The sequence below is a fragment of the Chiloscyllium plagiosum genome, chromosome 29, assembly GCF_004010195.1.
Source record: "Chiloscyllium plagiosum isolate BGI_BamShark_2017 chromosome 29, ASM401019v2, whole genome shotgun sequence".
NCBI lineage: Eukaryota > Metazoa > Chordata > Chondrichthyes > Orectolobiformes > Hemiscylliidae > Chiloscyllium > Chiloscyllium plagiosum.
In genome coordinates this window covers 32,750,985-32,769,812 of record NC_057738.1, presented here as the reverse complement: position 1 = coordinate 32,769,812, position 18,828 = coordinate 32,750,985, and the positions used below count along the sequence as shown (strand labels likewise).

Sequence of the window (18,828 nt, the reverse complement as noted above, 5' to 3'; positions counted from 1 at the left end):
TTAGCACTGCTGTCTCACAATGCCAGGGACCTGGGTTTGATCCCAGCCGTTGGCAACTCTGTGTGGCTCTCCCCATGTCTGCAAGGGCTTCCTCCAGGTGCTCCGGTTTTCTCCCACAATTCAAAGATGTGCAGGTTAGGTGAATTGGCCATGCTAAATTGCCTATGGAGTTCAGAATGTGTAGTTTAGGTGCATTAGCTATGGGTAAATGTGAAGTAATAGGTTCGGGGAATGGGTCTGGGTGGGTTACTGTTGGAAGGGTTGGTGTGGACTTGTTGGGCTGAAGGGCCTGTTTCCATACTGTAGGGGGTTCTATGATCTTCTATAACCTTTTGCTAAGATCACCAAGGTGCCCTCATATTGAAATAACCTGTTTATTCCAGTTTAGCTAGGTCCCACCTACCAAATAATGAGTCCAATCTGTAAATGTATTATTTATGGATAAAATTATGCATGTTATTTCAAGGACAGCAGTCAATCGATCTTCATGACAAATATCAAACTCTGTTCAAAATGTGTATTCACAGTATTCTGAAGCATTTGTCAAAAATTCTATGCTTCAAATGTGACAGGCTGCTGGATGTTTAATGAAACAGCAGTGATTCTTTCAGTTTTATTTTTAAGATAATCGTCAGATTTGTTATTTCACTCCTTCCGATATTCTGTCCATGATCCTCCAAATAGACTTGAGAAAACTTCTATTAGGTTCGTCATTCTGCTTTTCGCTTCCAAGGACCTTCGATTGAACCCAGTCCAGACTGGTGGGCCCCACGTGAAATAAGTTTGTGCCTATTAAACCAGTTCATAGTGGTGATTAGCCTGTGGTGTGGCACTTCCTCAAACCTGGAAATAGAACTCTAGAATCTTCTGAGACAGAATTAAGGAAGCATTACAAACTGAACTTGCACTGCACCATACATAGAAAGTTGAAACTTTATTGCTGGAACAGCACAGCAGGTCATTACAAACTGAACTTGCACTGCACCATACATAGAAAGCACATTTTATGCTTAAAGTATAAAATATCAATCTACGAGGGCAGTTTTCCTCTGGATGATTAAAAAAATACAATATTTGTTTTCTTTGATCCTGTCAACCAAGCGGTGCTTTAGTTAGTCACCACTTCTCCTCTATGTTGATTATAGGAGTTGGGAGCTGAAAATGTGTTGCTAGAAAAGCGCAGCAGATCAGGCAGCATCCAAGGAGCAGGAGAATCGACATTTCGGGCATGAGCCCTTCTTCAGGAAGGATTTATAGGAGTTGGGAGGACATGTCACGGCTGTACAGGTCATTGGTTAGGCCACTTTTGAAATACTGTGTGCACTTCTGGTCTCCCTGCTATAGGAAGGCTGTTGTGAAATTTGAAAGGGTTCAGAGAAGATTTAAAAGGTTGGAGGGTTTGAGCTCTAGGGAGAGGTTGAATAGGCTGGGGCTATTTTCCCTGGAGAGTTGGAGACTGAGGGGTGACCTTATAGAGATCTTATCTACCCTACCTTGGATAGGGTAGATAAACAAGGTCATTCCCCAGGGTGAGGAGGTCCAAAACTAGATGGCATAGGCTTAAGGTGAGAAGGGAAATATTTAAAAGGGACCTAAGGGGCAACAGTTTCACAGAGGATGGTGTGTGTATGGAATGAGCTGCCAGAGAAACTGGAGGCTGGTAAAATTACAGCATTTAAAATTCCATTCGCAAATCTGTACTACATTGGCTCACTGGCCTGGCAATGCCTGAATTTTTAAAATTCTTGTCCCTTCATTGCTAGAGATTTTATCATCTCATTGCAGCCTTCCCCTTTACTCGCTCACTTCCTACAGCGCTCTGATCCTCGAAGATCTCAGTTATTTTCCAAATCTGACATCTTGTGCGTTGCTAATCTGTAATTACTGCATCGTTGGTGCCCATACCTTCAATCGATTGGGGCTTAGCTCTGGAATGACTAGCCTAAATTTCTCCATCCCTCTGGTTCCTGCTGCTTTTTAAAAAGATATTCCTTTAAGACCTACTTAAGTTGTCCTAATTCTTCCTTTTTATATTGTTCATGTCATTTCTTTGGTTTGATATTGCTGGTATGTATTGGGCTGTTTGTGTTGAAGGTGCTATATACATGTACACGGTTAATTTAAACTATTTTTTTGTACCTGTACACTAACCTCTTAGTTTCTGTGTTGTGCCTATAAATGTCTGCTCCTCCACAGTTCTGATCTTCAACATTTACTAAATATTCTCATCTATCTTTATCAGATCCAAACATCTCACGCTTTCCTACACCTGAGTTACTTTTCCCAAATTTTTTGCCATCTAGCAGTCTCTTTGTTTTCATTGATTTTAGATTTTATGGCCATTTTTCCCCAACAGTTTTTAGTTTTTTTTGTGTGGTTGTTTACTGTGAAGGCAGTGACTTTGGGCGGTTTGCCTTTACTTCATCGCTAAGAGTTGGGCCCCTACTGCTGGAATTCACGCTGCAGGTTGGAGGGAAACAGCTGAGATTTTAATCCTTTAAGTGGAGAATTCATGCAGAATGCAGCCTGACTGATTCCATCAAACTTGGAGCCTGCGCTGAAATGCTTTGTGTCGTTCCTTGTTCACTGTGGGTTCAATAGTGGTTAGTTGGCAGTGTTTGGATTTGACTCTGTGCTGCATGGGGCACAACATGTTCAGCTGCTGTTTTGTTTTGAGTCAGGAACATATCTTTTATTAGCCAGATGAATAAATGGATCTCTTTTCAGGGTGCAAATACCCTAGCCAGCAACATTCAGCGGCCCAGCCGAGAGGACGGATGTATTGACGTGATCAGAACTGGGAAAGTTATAAATATACAGTCCTTGAAAAGAAATAGAATAGAAGGTGGGGAAAGGAGGAAAATGCACACAACATGCACTCAGCTCTAGACACACGACACATACGTGCTCACAGATGCATATAAGTATGTGAAGAAACTACTTAAAATACTTAAGTGGGAGAAGGAGAAGTTTAAAGCAGGTGAACAGCCGAATGGTTTGTAGATTTGGGAATTGGAATAGGAAATAGGTCATCTGGCACAAGCGTCTCAAAGATGAGAAAGACCGCATGGGTGCAGACCAGTTCAACAGAACCATTTCCTGACACTGTTTCTACTGCAAGAGCAAACCAGCCTTTGTTTATACAGCTGCCCCAAAACGCCCGCAGATATACAGCACCGCAGCCCTGGAGAGGGCAGGAGCTCAGACAGACATTTAATGCCAGACTTAGTGAGACAGCTGAAAAGTCGAAGTTCAAAGTTTCCTTTAAAACATTTTTGCATCACGTGTTCATACTCAGACCAAAGATGGAAACTTTAAATTCCTTGTGCATTCCTTTTGTTTTATTGCAGTTGACAGTGTGTGCGCCAGTCCAACAGTTATTGTTGTCCATCAAATACAGTGACATGTGCTAGACTACATAGAGATTTACAGTTAAAATCGAGACCACTGTGGGCTACTGTTTGTACAGATAATAATAACCAAATCTAATGCATTCAGTCAGTTTGGTTTGTGCAGTTGGCTGGACAGATGGGTCGCAATCCTGTGTGATGTCAACAGTATGGGTTCAATTCCCACACCGGCTGAGGTTACCGTGAAAGACTCTGCTTAACCTCTCGCCTTATCTGAGTGAGGTTAAACCACCACAAGTCACCATGTTTCTACTTCTGTCTCTAAATTGAGCAAGCTGCCCTTCCATCTGGTAAGACCTTTCTGCATAATGGCAGGGAGGCCTTGTTGGAGCTGTACAGAACGTTTTTGCCTAATAGCTGGAGTACTGTGTGTGGTTCTGCCCACTATACTGTAGGGAGGATGTGATTGCACTGGAAGGGGGTGTGGAGAAGATTAACCAGGGTGTTGCCTGGAATGGAGTGTGTCAGCTATGAATAGAGGCTGGATAGACTCGGGTTATTGTCTTTGGAGCAGAGAAGGCCGAGGGGGAACCTGAGAGGTGTTTAAGATTGAGGGGCATGGGCAAGATGGGTAGAAAGCAGTTGTTCCCCTTTGTCAAAGGGCCAATAACAAGGCGGTGTTTTGTAAAGTCTAACGCAGGCTGTTTGGAGGGGATTTCGAATCCTAGAGATGTGCAGCACGGAAACAGACCCTTCAGTCCAACCTGTCCATGCTGACTAGATATCCCAACCCAAACTAGTCCCACCTGCCAGCCCCCGGCCCATATCCCTCCAAACCCTTCCTATGCATATACCCATCCAAATGCCTTTTAAATGTTGCAATTGTACCAGCCTTCACCACTTCCTCTGGCAGCTCATTCCTTGCACGTACCACCCCCTGTGTGAAAATGTTGCCCCTTAGCTCCCTTTTATATCTCTCCCCTCACACCCTAAACCTATGCCCTCTAGTTCTGGACTCCCCGACCCCAGGGAAAAGACTTTGTCTATTTATCCTATCCATGCCCCTCATGATTTTATAAACCTCTATAAGGTTACCCCTCAGCCTTCCGATGCTTCAGGAAAAACAGCCCCAGCCTGTTTAGCCTCTCCCTATAGCTCAAATCCTCCAACCCTCGCAACATCCTTGTAAATCTTTTCTGAACCCTTTCAGGTTTCACAACATCCTTCCGATAGGAAGGAGACCAGAATTGCATGCAATATTCCAACAGTGGGCTAACCAATGTCCTGTACAGCTGCAACATGACTTCCCAACTCCTGTACTCTGACCAAAAATACCAGACATCGCCTTCACTATCATGTCTACCTGCGACTCCACTTTCAAGGAGCTATGAACCTGCACTCCAAGGTCTCTTTGTTCAGCAACACTCCCTAGGACCTTACTATTAAGTGTATAAGTCCTGCTAACGTTTGCTTTCCCAAAATGCAGCACCTTGCATTTATCTAAATTAAACTCCATCTGCCACTTCTCGGCCCATTGGCCCATCTGGTCAAGATCTTGTTGTAATCTGAGGTAACCTTCTACGCTGTCCACTACACCTCCAATTTTGGTGTCATCTGCAAACTTACTAACTGTACCTCTTATGCTCACATCCAAATCATTTACCTAATCTACAAAAAGTAGTGAACCCAGCACTGATCCTTGTGGCACTCCACTGGTCACAGGCCTCCAGTCTGAAAAACAATCCTCCACCATCACCCTCTGTCTTCTATCTTTGAGCCACTTGTGTATCCAAATGGCTAGTTCTCCCTGTATTCTGTGGGATCTAACCTTGCTAACCAGTGTCCCATGGGGAATCTTGGTGAACACCTTACTGAAGTCCATATAGATCACATCTTCTGCTCTGCCCTCATCAATCCTCTTTGTTACTACTACAAAAATCTCAATCATGTTTGTGAGACTGTTCTTGCCTAATACTGTCAAAAATTAGTCTTTCTCCAATTTAGAACTTCAACTTTTAGATCTTTTGCCATCACTATTTTAAATCTAATAGAATTATGGCTGCTGGCCCCAAAGTGCTCCCCCACTGACACCTCCGTCACCTGCCCTGCCTTACTTCCCAAGAGTAGGTCTAGTTTTGCACCTTCTCTAGTGGGTACATCCACATACTGAATCAGAAAGTTTCTTGTACACACTTAACAAATTCCTCTCCATCTAAACCCTTAACACTATGGCAGTTCCAGCTTACGTTTGGAAAGTTAAAATCCCCTACCATAACCACCTATAATTCTTACAGATAACTGAGATCTCCTTACAAATTTATTTCTCAATTTCCCTCTGACTATTAGGGGGGGTCTATAATACAATCCCAATAAGGTGATCATCCCTTTCTTATTTCTCTGTTCATCACAAATAACTTCCCTGGATGTATTTCTGGGAATATCCTCCCTTAATACAGATGTAATGCTATTCCTTATTAAAAACGCCACTCCCCCTCTTTTGCCTCCCTTTCTGTCCTTCTTGCAGCATTTGTATCCTGGAACATTAAGCTGCCAGTCCTGTCTATCCCTGAGCCATGTTTTTGTAATTACCATGATAACCTAGTCTCATGTTCCTAACCATGCCCTGAATTCATCTGCCTTCCCGGTTAGGCCTCTTGCATTGAAATAAATGCAGTTTAATTTATCAGTCCTACCTTGTTCTCTGCTTTGTCTCTGCCTGCCCCGACAGTTTTACTCGCTTTTTTATCAACTGTACCAGTGTCAGATTGATCTCTTTCCTCACTATCTCCCTGAGTCCCACCCCACCACTTTAATAGTTTAAATCCTCCCAAGCAGCTCTAGTAAATCTCCCTGCCAGTATGTTAGTCCCCTTCTAATTCAGGTGCAATCTGTCCTCCTTGTACTTGTACTCCAGAAGAGATTCCAATGATCCAAAAATCTGAGTCCCACCCCACCACTTTAATAGTTTAAATCCTCCCAAGCAGCTCTAGTAAATCTCCCTGCCAGTATGTTAGTCCCCTTCCAATTCAGGTGCAATCTGTCCTCCTTGTACTTGTACTCAAGAAGAGATTCCAATGATCCAAAAATGTGAATACTTCTCCCATACACCAGCTCCTCAGCCATGCATTCATCTGCTCTATCCCCCTATTCCTTAGCTCACAGCAAGGGGAGTAATCCAGATATTACTACTCTCGAGGACTTCCTTTTTAAATTTTTGCCTAACTCTCTATATTCCCCCTTGAGAATTTCATCCTTTTCCCTTCCAATGTCATTGGTTCCCCTGTGTACAGTGACCTCTGGCTGGCGCCTCTCTCCCTGTTGAGAATATTCTGCACCCTCTCTGAAACATCCTTGATCCTGCCACTAGGGGGGCAACACACCATTCTGATTTTTCGATGCTGGCCACAGACTCTGTCGCAGTCTAGAGAGTCCCCAAACACAATCGATCTCTTGGAACCCGATGCACCCCTCATTGCATTAGAGTCAGGCTCGTTACCAGAAACTTGGCTATTCATGCTACATTCCCCTGAGAATCCATCACCCCCCTACATTTTCCAAAACAGCATACTTGTTTGAAATAGCCACAGAAGACTCCTGCACTACCTACCTAACTCTCATCTTTCCTGGAGTGAGCCCATCTATGTGGCTGTATCTGTGACTTTCCTCCTTTGTATAACTGCCATCCATCACACCCCCATGCTCTTGTAAATTCCTCATTGCCTCTAACTGTCACTCCAACCCATCCATTTGATCTGATAGGATTCACAACCAAAGGCATTTATTGCAGATGTAATCCTCCGTAACCCATAAACTCTCCCTAAACTTCCACATCCGGCAAGAAGAGCATATCACTCTACTAAAGGCCATTTTTGCTTCTTCCAATCTACAGACCCAGAAAATAGCATTGTCTTCTTCCTCTACAAAATACTGCTCCAGACTAACTTAATACTTATGGCTTATATTTCTAAGTTTAATCAAGAGACATATCTCAATAAACATATAATCAAGAAAGAACCCACTGTACTCACTACTGCAGACTTCCTGTAAGGCCACACTTAAAACCATTCACTTATCTGTTTCTGTGCTGTGACCTCTCCCAAACAAGTTCCACCAAGATCAGTTGTGCATTTCACTGTTTGTTAATTTCCCAGATGCACTCCGATGTCCAGTGATACATGAATTAAATAGCAAAGGCAGTCACTGCTATGTTAGTTGGCAGTGTGGGTCTCTTTCTCTCTCCTCTCTCTCTCTCTCTCTCTCTCTCTCTCTCTCTCTCTCTCTCTCTCTCCTGCACCGACCTCACCATGTGCTGCCTTTGTCTGTTCCTCCTCCTTTTGAAAGTTCCATTGTTTTGACTTGTTTTGGAACTTTGGAGAAAAGCAAATGCAATGGCATCTAAAACAGTAATTGCTGCTCCTGGAATGTGAGGAAATCGCCTCCAGCATTTAAATACCTCAAAGGAGCAGCCTGTTAGCGCCAGGAATTTTACCCGTCCTCCATCTGGATTTGAGGAGGGTGATGGGGGGGGGGGGGGGTCTGGAATGGAGTGGGTAACCTTAACGTACTCAGATGAGCACTTGAAATGCCGTAACATGTGTCTCGTGCAGGAAGGTGGGACTCGTGCAGATTTAGTGTCGTTTTAGGAGTACAGACTTGATGGGCCAAAGGCCTCTTCTATACTGTCTGAATCTATGAAAAGGCAGCTTCAAACATTTTAGGACTTTATTGAAATTGTTTGCATCATTGTTATTGTTGAGTTTCACTGGGCTTTATGCCTTTAGGAAAGGCTGGAAGCTGAGGGAAAGTATCTGCCAAATCTCAGATTGTCTCTGAGATGTGTATTCAAGGTTCCTGCTCAAAATGTGGTTTTAGTGCTAGGCTCATGGAACCTAATTTTCTCTGAAGAGGAGAATGACATACTGGTTTATTATCAGTCTGTTCAGTTCTATCATAAATGTACTGAATAATGATGTGAGGAGTGTTGGTTCAGGGTATTTGTGTTGAATTAGCAGGGTTCCTCCTTGCTGTGTTGATTGTAGAGTGTTGATTACACTCTGTAACTGTGCTGATTACCTCATCAGTGTGCTCTACATACCCTCCAGCTTCTCCCTTGAAGATGGAATTGACAGTATTGGAGGTGCTATTCAGCTAGAAATGTATTAAAGTTTCAAAGCAGCAGAAAAAAAACTGAGGCTGATTAGAATATGTACAGTCAGTTCTTCTATAACATGGTAGTTTCACTCTCTTGTAAGAAAATCATGTAATAGCAGTACCATTTAAACTAATGGGGCCGGAATCACCTTATAACAAGTACACACTTTAGAAGTTTGCGCTTTAGAAATGGTGTCCCCAATTCGTCAATCATGTTATAGCAAATTTGCATTAATGAAACACTCATAATAGCAGAATGACCTGTAGGAGTATTACCTGTGCCAATCACCCTACCAAAGGAAAATGCTCCTTTCTGTTTTTAGTCAATTCTGGGCAGGAGGGATTTGTTTAAGGCCACTTCTGGTAAAAGGAAAATCACCAAAGTCCTAGAGGACCTTAGGGCTTGTGTGTGTGTGTATGTGTCTGTGTGTGTATATATATATATATGTGTGTATGTACGTGTGTATACGAGGTTACTGGTAAATTTTGAGCAGAGGGTCACTATCCCTCAAGCAAGATGAGAGGTTGAGAAGGAGAGTCCTCCATAGTAACCTCAGCTGGTGATGGGAATTGAACCCAAACTGTTGGTGTCACTCTGCATCACAGATTGTTGTTTGCTGAGTGGTCAGTTTTTTTTTTAAAGCTTGTTTTCAGCCTTTTGAATTTTCTAGGATGTAGTGTACAGTGTTTTCAGTGGTGTACAATGGTAAATAATCCTGTGTAGATGAAATCAGACAGCTGACTGACTCCCAAATAAGCATTAAGTCAGTAAACCCATAGCTACCCACGGGTATTTGGTCTTACACCCATGAAGGGTGTGTTGATGTAGTGTGAGCTACTTGGAGCAGACTACTCTGTACTGATATGCCTTATCCAATTTTGTTGATGCTTTTTGAAGGAGCCTGACCTATTATCAAAAGGTCCAGTATGTAGTTCTATTTCAGTAGTAATGTGGTTTGTTCCATACAAATCTGCCAGCATTAGGGGCAGTGAGACAGCTATGCTTTTCAGTGTCCTTGCACTGTGACTCATTTATTTTCATTTATGACATCCTGACAACTGAGCTGATGGTTTATGCTACAATCATTCGCTCTCACTGTCTTGTGATTTCTCTCCTCACGTGAAACTGTAGTCAGCAATTCCAGTGGTATCCCAGCTCAGCTTCAAATTTATTTTAGTGTCCCCTTTCTCTGTTTTTGTTTAAATACACGCAATCAAGGCAGCTATTGTGTGCAGTTTTTTGGAAAGCAGCACTTCAGGCAAACCAGTTATCTTATACAGGAACTGTATCTTATCTTCAGTGTACATGGTAGGGGCTGTCCAATGCTTCCAATCACACAGCATGGGAACAGACCCTTCGGTCCAACCAACCAAAATAAACTAGTCCCACCTGTCTCTGCTTGGCCCACATCCGTCCAAATGTTTCCTATTTGTGAACTTGAGCGTCTGATCAAACTGTCTCCCATTCCCTCCTCTCCTCTCGCGACCTTGGTGTCCTGTCTTTCTGCTAGAGTGCACAAAGATCATGGTGGTGAGGCCTGTAAATAGATTAGATTCCCTACAGGATGGAAACAGGCCCTTCAGCCCAACAAGTCCACACCAACCCTTTGAAAAGTAACCCACCCAGACCCATTCCCCTACCCTATATCTCCCTCTGACTAATGCACCTAACACTATGGGCAATTTAGCATGGCCAGTTCACCTGACCTGCACATCTTTTGGATTGTGGGAGGAAACTGGAGCACCCGGAGGAAACCCACGCAGACACGGGGAGAATGTGCAAACTCCACACAGTCGCCAGCGGCAGGAATCAAACCCAGGTCCCTGGCACTGTGAGGCAGCAGTGCTAACCACTGTGCCACCGTACCACCCAAATAGCTGACTTCATATCCTGCCAGGATAGACCTATACTAAATAAGGCAAATCTGTTAACTTTGTAGGAACATGAGTTCATTTCGCCCCCGCAAGCCTATTCCATCACTCACTGTCATCATGACTGATAGTCAGTCTAAAGCTATGATCCTGACCTTGCCAAATACCTCTTAACACCTTTTTTTAGCTCCCTGCGGTGAGAGTCCAGAGATAGAGGAAAGATTTGAAAGGGATCTAAGGGGCAACCTTTTCACACAGATGGTGCATGTATGGAATGAGCTGCCAGAGGAAGTGGTGGAGACTAGTACAATTACAACATTTAAAAGGCATCTGGTCAGTCATACGAATAGAAAGGGTTTAGAGGGAGAAGGGCCAAGTGCTGGTAAATGGGACTAGATTAATTTAGGATATGTGGTCAGCATGGATGAGTTGGACAGAAGGGTCAGCTTCTGTGCTGTACATCCCAATGATTCTAGTTAATGAAAAACTGTTATTCTCTGATTTAATATAAATAATCAATTTAGCATGAATTGTCACTTGTGTTCAAAAGCTTTTACCAGCTTCTCAGGATGTCCCCTAATGTCACTCCTGAATGGTCTTGCTCTAACATTTGCATAATTGAACTCTAGTTGAAAGGTGTGGTGTTGGAAAAGCACAGCCGGTCAGGCAGCATCCAAGGAGCCGGAGAGTCAACATTTTGGACGTAAGTCCTTCATCAGGAATGAGGCTTGTGGCCCTGGGAGCGCTGAGTGATAAATAGGAGGCTGGGGGAAAGTAGCTCAGAATGTGATAGGTAGATGAAGCTGGAAGTGAAGGTCATAGGTTGGGGGGTGGAGCAGATAGGTGGGAAGGAAGATGGACAGGTAGGACAGTTCAAGAAGGTGGTACTAAATTGGAAGGTCGGATCTGGGATAAGGTGGGGGGAGGGAAATGAGGAAACTTCTGGGAAACCTCCATTATGAACTCAAGACCTAGATTTCCCCAAGCAGCAGAGAGTTTCACTCCATTTACCCTAGCCTGAAAACAAAGCCTTGTAAACTTTGAAGGAATTACCTCTTGACCGAATATGTTTTAGAGAATACAATGCTAGTTGAGTTTTTTACTATAATTTAACCCTTAATATCTAGCATTATTCTGCATAACCGAAGCTGCTTTCTCTGAGACCAATTTATTCTTAACATTCGGGGCATTTGCAATGTTCCCACATCATTCCTGTAAAGCTCTGGGTTAGAGTTTGGTCAGTCCTGGAAACTTGTCGTCGTTTTTATTGCCTTTAATTTCTTCTTTAAGACTGGTTCCTTTTTTAGTTTGTTTTGAACCAATTCATATAAACCTGGCAACCTAGCACAGAGTATTACGGCTGTGGCAATTGGTGACTGTTGGTCACCTCTTAAACCAAAGGGAAAATAACGTCAAGAAGAAAATACTGACAATGCCAAACCTAGATGAGTTTATTGGTCACAGTATATTGTATCCTGAGTAGCTAAACACCACTCTGCACAAAGGAGCACTATGCCAGTTTGCCTTCAGCAACACCTTTTCCCTGATGTGACAATCCTTGGGTTATTTCCTGTGACTTTTTCAAATAAAAAAACTGGGTGCAGTTACGGTGATTTTCCTGCTCTTGGGATGCTGCCTGACCTGCTGTGCTTTTCCAGCACCACACGCTCGACTCTGATCTCCAGCATCTGCAGTCCTCACTGTCTCCCTGCGGTTATGAGGGGTCTCTCAGACATTTATTATAACACATTGTCTGCAAACATTTTGCATTCAACAAGCCTGGGTTAAAATTAAGCTATTAATATACAATAGAGAGAGAGCATGCATCGATTAAAGTGTTATGCTTTATGAGGTGAAGTAAGATGGAGTATGAGACTATTATACCCTCATGTCTCTGACTAACTAAGACGTAACACAACAGGATTGTTTTTAGGAAGGGCCTCTTGGTTCGAGATCAGTCAAAAGAATCAATGGAATGCGGTCTGTACAAAGGCAAAAGTCATTAATTTATTAAATTAAGGCACCTTGATGCAATTCTGTTCAGCAACACAGAGGTTAAAGCTTCTGTGTTTCGTGACTGAAGTTGCGCAATTACATTTGAAAATTACGCATTATTTATGGGTTTTTTTGAGAGAGTACAGCAATTAATTACAAGAAAACACCAATCACACATTGAGGTGACATGTTTAAGAGCAGGTTAATCCAATGATATTCCCTTGGAAAGGGTTCTTCATTTATGTAGATCACCATCTCCTGCTGGCAGTTCGAGGTTAGTTCGAATACCAAATCACTGCCTTACGATTCATCTTATGATAAATCCATTGTCCTCTCTTATCTCTAAATACAACCAACTTAGCAAAGCATCAGTTCAAGTTCACAGAGTCAAATCATTACTTGCATCCATTTTGATGTGTTAATTTAAATTGAAAAGCCATTTTGTGGTTAGTAAAAATCTACATATGTTTGTTGCTTCTGACAACAGCCTAAATTCAAATTTTAGATCTTCAACCCAAAACGTTAACTGATTTCTCTTCACAGTCGCTGCCAGACCTGCTGAGCTTTTCCAGCAATTTTTGTTTCTGATTCACAGCATCCACAATTCTCTCGGATTTTTATTTAGAATTGACCTGCTGCTGATCTAGTGAGAACTTCACTCTGTTTTACGAGATGAGAGGTCGTCCTCAAGTGCATTCAGATTAAAGTAACAGTTGACCCAAGTTGGTTCATGGTGACTGTATTCTGAACTCACCTGGCTTGTATGGTTGGAATTGTTTCTGGTAATCAAAAGATCTGTTGATCAGGATGGTGAGGGAAGCAATGGAAGATCAGTGAGGATTTCCAGAATGGTCCACATTAACCAACGTGCGCTTTTTCTTTGCCTTTTCAGGGGTGGAGGACTGGGCTTGGTTTTGGCTAGCGCCGGGTTTGGCCAGTTGACAGCACCAATCATGGAGCTTCATAACCAGCAAGGTTACTTCCTTCACCATGTGATCTTTGCCTGCTGCACAGTGATCTGCATCATTTGCATATTGCTCCTGCCCGAAAGCAGAGGACAGAACCTGCCTGAAACCATAGACGATGGTGACACCTACACCAGGCAGCCGTTCATCCCTGCCAAGAAGATCGAACAGCCCCTACTCTCAAACAACACTGAGCTCAAGGACTATTCAGGGCTCAATGAAAACCCAAACTCCGAGCTGACTCCTGAGAGCCCCACGGCCAATGGCACGAGGTCCAAATGATTTTATTTAATGTTTACAGTTGTGTTTCTTTTTGCACAAATTTCATCCAGCAGCTGGTTTTCTTTCGTGAAAGGATAATTAATTAACGTGGCTGCTCTTTGCAGATATGTTTTAATTATGGATGAGGCACCTTTTCTTTTGTTTTTAAAAGACTACTTACAACATCAAGGTTTGCTCTCCCCTGACACCAAAGGGATGGCGTTTTTGACGATTGTCCAACAATGTGAAGGGAACTTAGGGAGCCTTTTGGTCATTTTCGGCTGCCTGGAACATGCTGTTCAATCTGCAATGGAAGGAGATGCACTACACTTGGGAGGGGAAAGACAGCATCAAAAAGGACTGTACTCAGCGAGCTGCTATACCACTGAAGGAGGTTTTGAAGGTTAATGTTGAAAGAACTGTGTGAAAGATCAAGATGAACTACAGCTCCACTCACCGCTTGGAGTGTCCCTGTAACTGTTGTCCCTCTCTGTGACTCCTCATTATCTGACCCCCCCACCCCCCACAAACACCCCAGCTATCGCCACATGAAATGATCTGATTTGTGTTTGATTTAAAACTTGGGTTCGCAATTACTTCCCATTTGACAAACTAATCCATTTTTTTCCTCTGAAAAACAAAGTGCAAATTGTACAAAATCCCTTTCAACAGTTTTTCTTTTCCCCCGCCAGCTCTGTTTTTTTCAAAATAAGGAACTGATGGACTGTGCTAATGTTTGTGATTTTAATGCCAGCATTTTCCTCCCCCTCCCACTTTTATCAGGTCTTTAATTGTAAATTACAGTGTTTTGTTTTGTATCTTCTAGGCTGTGGTATGCTACTAATCATTTTTTTTTAAAAAAAGTTATGTACAGGAATAATTTAAGTGTTAAAAGCATGAATTGAATTTTTAAATGATTTCTCCATGACACTATTTGTACTTTACGAGTGGTATATCGGATCACTGGTAACATCATCGCCGTCAGAGTTTTTCCCACCAGCCAACGTCACAAGGGGTGACACGTATATTTCCCACCTCTTTGCCCACTTTTAAATCGAGGTGAATCACTGAGGCACGTAGTTATCCTGACACCTGTGACATTTCATTAGTCAACTGACCGTTATGTCTGAATTCAATACACGTGTCACCAAAAGTGCTGGAGTACATATCATTAAAATTACATAGTGGATATTTTAAAATGCAAATAAAGTAATTGTCATTGTTCACTTTCTACCTGCCTTGTGTACCTACTTGAAATGAAATGAGCATGGTAAGGGTTTGTTTTTTTAAATAAGGACTATGCTCAGACCTGAAAATGTGTTGCTGGAAAAGCGCAGCAGGTCAGGCAGCATCCAAGGAGCTGGAGAATGGAGGTGGCAGAAATGTGGGCGAATGATTTGGTTTATGTGAAGGTTGAAAATGTGTTGCTGGAAAATCGCAGCAGGTCAGCCAGCATCCAAGGAGCAGGAGAATCGACGTTTCGGACATGAGCCCTTCAGGAATGAGGAAAGTGTGCCCAGCAGGCTAAGATAAAAAGTAGGGAGGAGGGACTTGGGGGAGGGGCATTGGAAATGCAATAGGTGGAAGGAGGTTAAGGTGAGGGTGATAGGCCTGAGTGGGGGTGGGAGCGGAGACGTCAGGAAGAAGATTGCAGGTTAGGAAGGTGGTGCTGAGTTTCGAGGGTTGGGACTGAGCAAGGTGGGGGGAGGGGAAATGAGGAAACTAGAGAAATCTGAGTTCATCCCTTTTAAAGAGTCAACCTGTGAAGGAGACGGGCGGCTGTGGGATTTCACAAAGCTTTTGGCCAAGGAGCCCCACAGGAGATTATCCAAGAGGATGACATGAAAGTTGATTTTAAACTCTGGTTGCACAGAGAAAGTGGAGAGAAGGAATTGGGTAATATCTCCCAGGTTGAAAGTGGACAGGGAACAAGGTTATGTTTTGGGATCGCTCCATTGTGTATATCGTTCTGGGAATGGGGTCCTACTTTCCATCTCCTCTCAACACTGCCAGCAGCGAGGAATTATAAAACCTCAAGTAATCTGTTTACATTGGCTGGTTCTCAGGAATGATATTGGGAATGAAGGGCTTGTCATATGAGGAACGTTTGAGGACTGTGGGTCAGTACTTGAAAGTTAGAAGGTGGGGATGGGGGGAGGCAGATCCTGATTGAAACTTACAGAATACTGAGAGGCCTAGATAGACTGGACTTGAAGATTTTTCTATCAATGGAAAAGACTAGGACTCAAGGCCTCAGAGTGAAGGGAATGACCCTTTAGAACTGAGATGACTAATTTCTTTGGCTAGAGGGTGTTGACTCTCGAGTTCATTGCAGCAGAGGGCTGTGGAGGCCAAGTCATTGTGTGTACTGAAGACCAAGATATCCAGATTCGTGATCAGTAAGGGGATCACAAAACTTATCAGCCATGATTGAATGGTGGAGCAGATTCAATGGGCCAAATGGCCAAATTCTGCTCCTATATCTTGTGGTTTTATTAGATGAGATTTTTGGGCAATTTATTAGAGATTTTTCTTAAAGCAAAGAGGAGATGGGGCATGGTGGTGATGAGCAGACTGTTCCCAGTGGGTGAGTAATGCAGAACACTGAGAAATGGATGAGGTTAGACCTGAGCAGTTTAAACCAGAAAGCAGAGGAAGATTGATTTAACGGAGGGTAGTGGAATGTTTTTGGCTGAAGCAGAAAGCAGACTCCAGGTCTGGACGATGATCAGTGAAACTGCTTTGTGCTGTTTTGTTTTCCATAGTTTAATTTGTATAACCTGCAAATTGTGCTGCATCTGGAGAACTCATGTCCTCTTGTGTGTGAAAAGGGTACTGCAGCATTTCATTCACTAGGTGAAGTTTTAAAGCCCAAGTGTTTAATTTGCAGGGAAGAGATGATGATGGGGATTATGTTCCATCTTGTAAGATGCAGGGGGATCATTGCTTAAAATCCCTATCCAAAAGAATATTCTTTCTCACTACATTGTTTTCATTTAATGTAACGTCTTTATACTGAGGTGTGGTTCTTTCCACATGGCCCTGTGCTCCAGCACTGTTAACAATTTTTTACTTTCATTAATTCATGACAGTGTCACTGGCATTTATTGTCATCTTAGCGTCCATGAGGAGGCAGTGGTGAGCTATTGCAGTCTGTGTGCTGTAGGTAGCCATGAGATGCTGTTGGGGGAATCACAGAAGCCAACCTTCCATCCGTGGACTTTGTTTACACTTGTTGTTGCCACGGAAAGGCTGTCAACATCATCAAAGACCCTCCCACCCCACTAACGCTCTCTTCCAACTTCTGGCTGGAAGAAGACGATGTGGTTCAAGAACAGCTTTTTCCGTGCTGCTGTTAGACTGCTGAATGGGCCTCGCTAGCAAGATCACCATTAACTTCAAATAACGTTGCTCGTGCTCTGCATCTCCTGTGCAGCTGTGACCTTGTGTGTCTCATTCTGTCTCAGCATCTTATGATCTGTATGTCTTTATGATCTGCTTGTACTGCTTGCAAAACAAAGCTTTTCACTACTTAGATACATGCGATTGCAATAAATCAAATCAAAATTCCAGAATTTTGATCCAAACTTTGCTCAAAAAAGTTGCGATTATATCTAATATTTGGGATGTGCCTGTTGCTACATAGGATTTTGTCTGTAGTATTCCTGTGCTGCACCTTGGGCTTTTAATTTGAAAGTGCTATGTAAATACATGTTTGTTTCCATTTATTGATGTTTCACTTCAGGGAATTTTTTTTTGTTTTTGTTTTGTCTGTATGCAGTTTCAGGTTTCATTGGCATTTCCATTAACTGTGTGAAAACTGAACATAATTTTGCTCCTGTATTGTTATGCAATCTGTAATTGAGACTTTATTTTCTTTGTAAATTACAATTTTGCCCTCGCCTTGTGTACAGTTAATTAGGGGGAAGTGATATCCTCGTGGCATCATTGCTAGACTATCAGTCTGGAAAACCTGGTAATGTTCTTGTCCCTGGGTTTGAATACTCTGACAGCAGTTGGTGAAATTTAAATTTTTTCAAAAAAAATCTGGAATTAAGTCAAATTAGTTTTTAAAAAGCTTGCAATTTTGAATTAATACTAACATAAGGCACCAGCAATTACGGTGCTTTACTGTTGGAAAAAACACTCAGAGGTTGCAAAGACGTTTAACTGACAAAAATAGACATCAAAACAAACTATTAGGCATTATCCAAATCTTGGGGAAACAGCTGGGATTTAAGGGGAGTCTTTAAGGAGAGCAACAAATTGAGGGTCTAGCCAGGGAATACCAGAGCCCTGGACTGATGGTCGATCACAAAAGGTGGTGGGAAAGGAAGGAGAGCTGCACAAGAAACAAGAGTGGGAAAAGCGATGGGGATCTCTGAGCAACTGGAGGCAAGTTCCACATCTTGGTGTCTTATGATTACATCGAGGAGGAGATGAGGGCTTTAAAGATGAAGTTCAGAATTTTAAGTGACTAGATATTGTAGATCATTGAGCACAGATAGTTAAGGTGGGCCATGGTGTAGTATATGATATGGCATTTTGGTTGAATTGATGTTTACGGAATATGAAGGTTGGGAAGATGCTAGACTAGGAAGTCAGTAAGTATGAAATGTGAACACTGCATCCTGAAATTCTTTCAGCTGTCTACACCTTAAGTTCTGGAATTTCTCTCTCTACTTTCTTCCTTCATTAAACAATTGCCTCTAAGTATTCAGTTACTATTCTTTACAAAATAATAAGGGCAAGTGAATGATATCTTGTAATATTAAGGTGCTATGAAAATGCACACTTGCTTCATTTTGAAGTTCCCACTTCAGGGAGAATTGGGTATGACTCAGTGGGTAGCATTGCTGCTCCTCTGCACCAGGGACCCAGATTAGATTCCAGCTCCAGATGACTGTCTGTGTGGAGTTTGCACATTCTCCCCGTATCTATGTGGGTTTCTTCTCACAGTCCAAAGATGTGCAAGTTAGGTGGATTGGCCATGGGCAATGCAGGGTTTATGGGGTCAGGGTAGGGGGTGTGTGGGTGGGATGCTCTTCAGGGGATCAGTGCTAACAGTGCTGCTTTCTCACTCTGGATTTTATGATGAAAATGCAATCTGTTGTAAGGTTTGAGGATGCTGCAGATGGGCCGGAAGGGAAGCTAATGTTAGACATATTACAATTGCCTTCAGCAAAAAAGGTGTTGTCCCACTGAGTTGGAAAACAAACAAGAGACCTTTCCTG

The 18,828-nt window shown here is 42.7% G+C and overlaps 1 protein-coding gene across 1 annotated transcript in view; it reads left to right on the top strand.

Annotated features, from left to right (window-relative positions):
* The window catches only part of LOC122564500 (solute carrier family 22 member 23), a 108,917-nt gene extending 94,092 nt beyond the window's left edge, over nt 1-14,825 (top strand). The window contains exon 9 of the mRNA XM_043719476.1: nt 13,261-14,825. Coding sequence (XP_043575411.1) covers nt 13,261-13,615 — 355 coding nt within the window. The 3' untranslated portion in view covers nt 13,616-14,825. The remainder of the gene's footprint in view (nt 1-13,260) is intronic.
* The last annotated feature ends 4,003 nt before the right edge of the window (nt 14,826-18,828 follow it).